This window comes from Propithecus coquereli, unplaced genomic scaffold (assembly GCF_000956105.1).
Source record: "Propithecus coquereli isolate 6110/MARCELLA unplaced genomic scaffold, Pcoq_1.0 Scaffold95, whole genome shotgun sequence".
Classification (NCBI taxonomy): domain Eukaryota; kingdom Metazoa; phylum Chordata; class Mammalia; order Primates; family Indriidae; genus Propithecus; species Propithecus coquereli.
Genome location: NW_012155840.1, coordinates 4528292 through 4537351, shown reverse-complemented (window position 1 = coordinate 4537351; position 9060 = coordinate 4528292). Strand labels below are relative to the sequence as shown.

Sequence of the window (9060 nt, the reverse complement as noted above, 5' to 3'; positions counted from 1 at the left end):
TTTTTATATAATTTATCTATCTAGGCTTCTTTCTATATAACTATTAAGAGATGGTTATAATCAGCTGAAATAGCTCAGTTGGGAGAGCGTCAGACTGAAGAGATGGTTATATGATAGTATTAAAGGTTTTGATTTTTAACTGGTTATGAACTTTTTTTGCTTCTTTTTATTCTTATTGCTTGAATGTTTATAAGTGTGTATAATTTTTTCAAAAACAATAAAGTCATTATTTTTCAAAAAGTAAATCAAGGATAAAGTCTTAGAGAATTCCAGTTATTAAATAGAAAATGGATAGAAGTTCCAGTGGAAGAGACAGAGAAGATACAGGCAAGAGTAAGGTAAAACAAGAAAATAAGTGTTTCAGAAGCTGATAAAGAAAGAAGTAAGCTCAAAAAATGATGAAAATAAAACATATAATACAGGCATTCAAATATTGGCCTTGACAAGTCACCAGTGACCTAAGTATCAACAACTGGAACAACAACAGTAATTGGGACAAAAGCCAGATAAGGAGTATATGAAAACTAATTATTAAGTATAAATTGTCAAAACCTAAAAGTACAGTGGTAATAATTAGGCTGCAGCAGGTTAAATAAGAAAAAAATCCTGTCATATGAACCTTATTTACTTTTTCTAATGAGATACTGCATTTGTATAGTAAATATAGTTATCTCGCTTTTAACAAAGGAATAATCTTTTTGCAACTGGAGCAGTGAGACATTCCCTACTACCGAATATTGTTAGGCTAGTGGTTAGGGATGTTGCAGATTTAAAGATTTCCAAGTGTCCAACTAACTCTGAGATTTTAATTCCAGGAAAATATATGAGAACTAAATGATTTCCCAGAAAAATGTAATGTCAAAAAAAAAAAGAATTATTAGTATTGAATATAAGGCTATATTATCTATAAAACTGTGAACAAACATAACAAGGAAAATGTTATCAATGAATAATAAAAATGAATATCTTTTCCCCTTATCAAACATCTCTTTAGAATTTTAATAAATTATAAAAGTAACTTCTAGGTGTTCTATTTATCTGATTTTCTCATAACGGAGAAAAGGTTTGTGAGTTATCAGTGAGTAAAGGAGTGGGAAAAGGGAGAAAATAGATAAAAATCTTAAAAGAAATTGAAACTAAAACATCAAGAACTAGGTAATTAAAAAATTCCTATGTGAAGCATTTATTTGCACAAAAAATTTACCTTCTCTTTTCTCTGCCATACATCTATTCAGTTCTTGTATTGTTGCCTTATCAAGAGATATATGTACTTTAAGTTCATCCAATTCTTCTTGAAGATTCATCCTATGAAAATTAAAGCAAAACAATTGATTAAAATGTGAGTTAAAGAATAATGCACCAAACAAATAAAGGTAGTGAAGATATTTTAAAACATATAAAATAGAGAATAGTAAAATAAAAGCAAAAATATGTTAATATTCACAAATCCTGAAAGTTACAATTGAATTTTAATGAGGATCTTGAAAATAAGATGTTGTAAGTAAGTGATTTGTTAACTTTATCTCCATAAACATGTGAGACATTTAAATTACAGACCATATGATTTAAAAAATCATGTATTGAGTTGCTTGACCCCTGTCTAACACAAATATGCTAGGTAAAATAGTAATAAATATGTTAATACATACCACCAAAAGCAAGGATGGTAAATCTCTAGATGTCGAATAAAGGCAAAGAATTCTCATCAGTAAAATGGCATTGAGCTACTATGGTGAGTATTTGACCTGGATCAAACACTGTCCAGGAGGACTTCATACTGTGAGACCTGAGTGAGGATGGACGTTTAAACCCAAGACCATACATGGCTGAGAGCCAAAACTGACCTAACTATGGGAGGCTGAGAGAAAAAAATTTTGCTGAATGAAAACTTGAATATCTGAGCTTATTGGGTTAGGGTTCCATTAAAGTAGCTCTCCCTCCCTAGTCTGAGGGCAGGACAGAGTCAACCACATAATATTAGAATCCTAAGACTATAATACTAGGCTCAAAATTGAGTCACATACATTTGCAGAAACATGAAGAATCAACAGTAATATAAAAACTGGCATATGGCCAGTGTACACTGGAGAATTCAGGAAGACACGATCATCCCTAAAGGGAGGCTTCCACAATTGAGAATATAGATAGAGAAAATCTACTACAGAAAATAATTCCCAAAGATGTCAAGCTTGAACATAAGAATAAACATAGAAATAAGTTCAAAGCCATGAATGACAGTCTACCTATTACTGTGACCAAAATGGGAGCATGTACAACAAGAAAACAGAGACAATAGAACAATTAAACTGATTTTTGCTATTGGAGTTTTTAAAATGTTTTTTTAAAAAAAGATAAAGCAGTGATAAACATCTATAAAAAAAGAACAGGGAGTTATTAAATAAAAGATAACAAAGTTTGGGCAACATACGGAGACCCTGTCTCTACAAAAAAATGAAAAAAAAAAAAATTAACTGGGAGTGGTGGCGTGCACTTGGAGTCCCAGCTACTTGGGAGGCTGAAGTGAAGCATCACTTGAGCCCAGGAGTTCTGGGTTACAATGAGCTATGATTGTGCCACTGCACTTCAGCTTGGGTGACAGAGTAAGACCTCATCTCAAATAAATAAATAAGTAAATAAAGATAGACAGATAGATAGATAGATAAGAAAAAGAATCAAATTATATATCTAGAAATACTAAACAGCAAAAATTAATACAATAACATAATAATTGAAATTATAACCTCAATGGGTATGTTAAGTAGCATGCAGAAAAAGCTAATGAGAATTGATAAAATGGAAGACAACACAAGAGACAAAGGAAGGAAAACAGCAGAGGTATATAAGGTGTGTTGGAATGAGAAGTCTAAAAAGCATCCAGCAGAAATTATTGAATGAGAGAACTGAGAGAAGGGGGTGGTGTGTGGAGACAATAGTCAAAATACAATAGCTGAGGATTTGGGAACTGATGAAAATATGAATTAACAGATTAAGAGAGTATCGAAAATTGTAAGCACAATAAATAAAACTATACACACACTTAGAAACATTATAGTGAAACTGTAGGACACCAATGAAAGACAATCTTTAAATCAACCAGACTGAGAAGAAAAAATCTCTAACAAATAAAGAACTTTAGAAAAACGGCAGACTTATATCAACAAGAAAAGCCAGAAGGAAAGTAAGTAATATCTTTCCACACGCCAAAGTTTACCATTCGTAGATCCTAGATGAAAGAACTATTAAAGAATACATTTTAGGGGGGAAAAAATAACCGTCAAAAGCAAGGTATAAAATAAAATAGACAATAATGATGAAAGGCATTGGCAAATGTATACACAGAACTAAATAAACATTTAGTATGTAAAGCAATCGTAACAATACCTAAAGGAAGATAGAGCTAAAATAAGGTAGAATTAAAATTCTCAACAACAAAATGATATAAGACAAAGGGAGAGATCAATGTTAAAGAATTTTAAGGTCCTTGTGGTGTTGTAGGAGTGTAGAGGTACTGATGAACTTCAGACCTTGTCAAATAAATGATATATGTTAAATATCAAGAATAATTATTTGAAGAATGGAGAACAAAATATAAAATTTACAAATCAGAGGAGGTCAAAAAGGAAATTTAAAAAATGTAACATCAAATCAAAGGCAAGAAAATCATTTTTAAAAAGGAACATAAAAAATATACACTAACAAAAATATTAGGATAAAGATGGTCATTACATAATTATCAAAGATGATTTACCACAAAAATATATTAGATCTAATCTTTTAATACACTCGACATTATAAAAATAAAATTATTATAATAAATTCAAATGATAAAAAGGTATATAAAATAAAATATATGTAGTCTCTGCTTTCCCTCGGTTTACTTCTTGAAAACGCTGATGTTTCCAGTTTGATGTATACATTTTTTGTTCATATAATCATAAATACACATATATAAAGATTTCAAAAATTGTGACCCTTTGATATATATTGGCAGCTTCCCAGGTCCATTATAGATTGATAGGAGGCACACATACACATGCACATGGATACATTCAACTGCACAGCAGTTAAGTTTGGGTTAGGTTCCTGATTTGTTTAGCTAAGAACATGGAACATACTGAAACAGAATGGCTCCACAAAGGCAGACGTGACTTATCTCAATTTAGTTTTCCTTGGCTCTTAGATCATTAGCCCAGCAGAACACAGTGCTGCTGTCAGTAGAAATGTTATTTCTTACTTCTTGAAAGATATTTTATACTTACAGCTTGTTCCTTTTATAAAGAACCCACACAGTCTCTACTTTTAATAAGAAATATATAGAGATATTTTTAGAGATCAGGTCTTGCTCTGTCACCCAGGCAGGAATGCAATGGCATGATCATAGCTCACTGCAGCCTGGAACTTCTGGGCTTCAGCAATCTTCACGCCTCAGCCTCTTGAGTAGGTGGGACTATAGGAACATGCCACCATGACTGGCTGATTTTTTTATTTTTTATTTTTGTAGAGACAGTGTCTTGCTATGTTACCCAGGCTGGTCTTGAACTCCTGGCCTCGAGCAATCCTTTACCTCGTCCTCCCAAAGTGCTGAGATTATAGGTGTGAGCCATCATGCTTGGCCTTTAATTAGAAACATTTATAGACATCAGGGACTATCTTGTTCTTGATTCAAACTAAGCACCAACAAACCACATCTTAATGGGTTTTTGTGGGGTGGGGCTGACAGAGTCAGAGCCCTGGCACCGCAGAGCAGGATGAGCATTAGCTATAGACTGATTCTGATTTACTACCCGCTGATTATGGTGTTTCTGATACTCTGGTATGAAGACCCCCATTTAAAATCTATTTCTCATTGGACAAATGATATGAAACAACTGTATTCAGACACTGGACAATAAGCAACACAGAACTGTGACTCCTGACACAAAGCAAATAAACGAAGAGGGCCCCTAATGGTAGCACAGATTTCTGCCTGGAGGCACTTTCTAGACCATGATCAGGGACTGGGGTCCCAGGAAGAACATGAGAGTATCGCTGACCTGAAGCAAAAGAGAAGTCTAAAACAGCTGCAATTTGTGAAGCCCAGTACTCAGAGAGGAGGAAGATACAATGAAAAAGAGCTACAGAAATCTGCTTAAGAATTCCTTTGAACCTGTGGCTAAATATTTTGTTGCATATCCATACTATGAAACACAAAAAGGTAAGGCAAGGAACAACAGGAGCTATAAACAGAAGTATTTCCAGAGCTCATACAGGATTGGGATACATTTGAGTTGTGACCAGCCAGAGAGGAGAGAATCTTTGTTGAACACCATGGCATTCAATGGAGAACCCAGAAGGGTCATTATAATGAGTAGAGATAAACAAGCCTCTGGTAAAGAATACTCTAAACCTGTGCTAACAATGTGTTTTTGAAAACCTGAAAATATTTAAACTAGAATCTCTGCTTGACCGAACTTTAGTCAGGCTCCTGAACATTATCGCAGGCCCATCTGTGCACCTCCTTGTAAAATCCAGTTTTAACAAAGAATTCTGCTAAGTCAGTTTTGCAAGAACCCCCCAACTCCAAATATCTGATCACCCTTGATGTGAGTTTGGGTTCCTCATCCTCCACCATCCCCCAGGTGATCACCCTGGTCTGACTTTAGCAAAAATCCTATTAGGTCAGTTTAGCCAGAAGCTTCCTTATCCCTGATGTTTCCTCTTGGTAATTTTCCATTCACTAACCCCTACTCTGCTCCTTGGCCATAATTCCCATTTGCTCACGCTGTATTAGGAGTCGAATCCAATCTTCTCCCCAGCTGCAAAATCCCATTGTAGTGGTCCCTATATCGATCATGATAGTCCTGAATGAATTTTTTCTTACTGTGTGTTAATAAGTATCACTGAGTCTTTTTTTTTCTTTAACACTTCTAAATATTTCTTCTTTTGAAGAAGAATCCAAGAATAATTAGGAAATATTTTGAATTTAATAAAAAATAAAAACATTTCAAAATTTGTAACGTGCAGCAAAAGCAATGCTTAGATGAATATCTATGTGTTATATATAGTACATATATTAGAAAAGAAGAAAAATCTATAATGATGTAAGCTTCCAATTAAAGCTAGAAAAAGGAGACAAATCAAGTTGAGGACTTTTCATATATTTATTGGCCATTTGGATGTCCTCTTTTGTGAAATATCTGTTCAAGGTTTTGCTCATTTTTCTACTAGGTTGACTGTCCTTTTCTTATTTATTCAGAGGAATTCTTCATATATTCTGGATATTAGTCCTTGGCTGAACATGTATACTGCAAATATCTTTTCTCAGCTTGAAAGTTGCCATTTAATTCATTTAATGGTATCTTTCAATAAATAGAAGTTCTTGGTTTTAATACAGTCTGTCTTAGTCCGTTTGTGTTGCTATAAGGGGATACCTGAGGCTGGGTACTTTATAAAGAAACGAGGTTTGTGTAGCTCGACATTCTGTAGGCTGTACAGGAAGCATGGGGCCAGCATCTGCTTCTGGTGAGGGCCTCAGGAAACTCCCACTTATAGCAGAAGGTGAAGGTGAGCAGGCATGTATAGATCACAAGGCAAGAGAAGGGGGAGGTGCCAGGCTCTTTTTAACAACAAGCTCTGGAGGGAACTCTCCTTTACAAACAGTTTACAGAGCAAAAAAGAAAAATGGCATCAAGCTAGTCATGAGGGATCTGCCCAGTGATCCAAACTCCTTCCATTAAGCCCCACCTATAACAATGGGGATCACAATGCAACATGAGGCTTGGAGGGTCAAATATTCAAACTATAGCATAGTCCAATTTACGAATTTTTAGTTTATATTAGCACTTTCTACATCTGGTTTAAAAATCATTGCTTAGTACAAAGTCACGAAGGTGTTCTATGTTTTCCTTTAAAAGTTTTATTGCTTAACCTTCCACATTCAGACCTGCAATCAATCCAGAATTGACTTTTGGGTTTGGTGTGAGGTAAAATATTCTATTAATGTAAGTGGGGTTTTTAAAAATTGAAGTTCTTAGAATGTTTAGCTATATAGTTATATCATCTGCTCTTCTGGTTGTTTCCAAATTTTCATAAACAATGCTGTGGTGAACATCCTTGTATATGTGCTCATATATAAGATTCCCTTTAGTGTTTGTAACTAGAAGTGAAATTTTTAAGTCTTTGAGTACATACTTACAAATAGAAAGCATAGTTCAAACATTAAAAAATGTGCGGATAAAAATATAGCCACCATTAATGTAACAACCAATTAGATTTAAACACACTACCTCTATTTAATTCATCACTCTTATTTTTTAGAAAAAAGATAAAATGATCTGTAAATAGTATAGCCCCATACAATATTCCACCTTTCTTCCCTCTCTGGAACTAATCAGTTCTTAAATTTGGTGTGTATCTTTCTGGTCCATGTTTTAATACTATATATATGTGTGTGTATGTGTGTATATAGTTATATATAACTATATTTTGTGGATATCTATATGTATATACACATACATATCCACAAAAATATAGCATCATTTTATGATTTTTAAAAATTTTATGTGTTTACAAAATTTCCCATAGTATATATACTATTATTCGACTTTCTTCTTTGAAATCTAACTCAACTTTTGCTTTTGAGGCATTTCCATCTTGATAAGTATAAATCTAGTTCATGCATGTTAAATTGCATTGTATCAATGTATCACAATGTATTTATATCAGCTACTAACAGATTTAGACTGCTTCTAATTCTTCACTATTACAAAATTGCTGCAATAAATTATCCTTATTCATGTATCCTGTTTCACTTCATTTTAAAAAAAGTCCTAAGATTCTATTTCAGAGTAAAATTTTTCTCTCAAGGATTTCTATATTCCTTAGACAGATTTGCAAATATTGAGAAATATATTGCCAAATTTAATGTCTTTTTACAAATGAAGATAACTTTGCCTACAACATTCCTACATTTGATGATATATGATACTATTCATTTCTTAGGAACAAAGTTTCTTAAGAAGCAAGTAATCCACACTGAAAACAAGGTATTCTAAAGCCTGAAGCAGTTTTTGGAATAATCACTTTGTATCAGTTTCTTGTATCATTCACAATAAATTTTGTTATTTATATATAGTCATTAGCATTCAGTTTAGATGTTCAAACCCAACATCATTGTTGATAATATTATTTTCCTTAAAGAAAATATGTTGTAAAAGAGACGGAGCTAATGTGATAAAACACACTTACAGAAAGAAACTTTGAAATCTTTTTTTAAAAAAATCCAAATGATTACAACACTTAATATTTTCCAATAAAATCCTTTAAGTAATTTTTAAAATACCACCATATATATAGTGCCCCAAATGTGTGAAAACAAATTAAAGCAGCAAATAAATTTAAAATACTATATGTGTGGCCTCAAAAAATAAATAATCATACAAATATGGTCTTCATTGTTTGAAAACTTAAGGAAGTAACACTAAAAGTTTATCTCAAGAGTTATGAAATAATCTAGCACTTCGGAGGCTGAGTGGGAGGACTACTTGAGCCCATGCTTGAGCCCAGGAGATCGAGACCAGCCTGAGCAACATAGTGAGACCTCATCTGTACCTAAGATAAAAAAAATTTGCCGGGCAGAGCGATGCATGCCCACAGTCCCAGCTACTTGGGAGGCTGAGGCAGGAGGATCCCTTGAGCCCAGGAGTTTGAGGCTGCAGTGAGCTATGATGATGCCCCTACACTTTAGCCCAGGCAACCAAGAAAGACCCTGTCTCAAAAAAAAAAATTTATAAAAGAAAACTCCAAAGTATACTTACCATTTATGCCAGTGAAATGTCTGAATATGGATACAAAGTAATATTTTTTTCTTAACCACCAATACTGTTGACTGTACATGAAAAAACAAATTAAAATACAAAGCAAAAATATAGTAGCAAAAGGTGGAAATAACCCAAACATCTATCAATGGATGAAGTAAAAAAATGTGGTTTTGATCCATTTGTACTCACCATCAAATTGGTATTAACTAACCAACACATAAATGCACATAAAAGAATAACATCTATTGGATGTTGGGCAGGG

General features: G+C 33.5%; 1 protein-coding gene across 1 annotated transcript in view; it reads right to left on the bottom strand.

Moving 5' to 3' along the window:
- CNTLN (centlein, centrosomal protein) overlaps positions 1-9060 on the bottom strand; it is a 295319-nt gene that overhangs the window by 130269 nt on the left and 155990 nt on the right. Inside the window, exon 12 of the mRNA XM_012665007.1 lies at positions 1205-1305. Within this exon, the coding sequence (XP_012520461.1) occupies positions 1205-1305 (101 nt within the window). The remainder of the gene's footprint in view (positions 1-1204; positions 1306-9060) is intronic.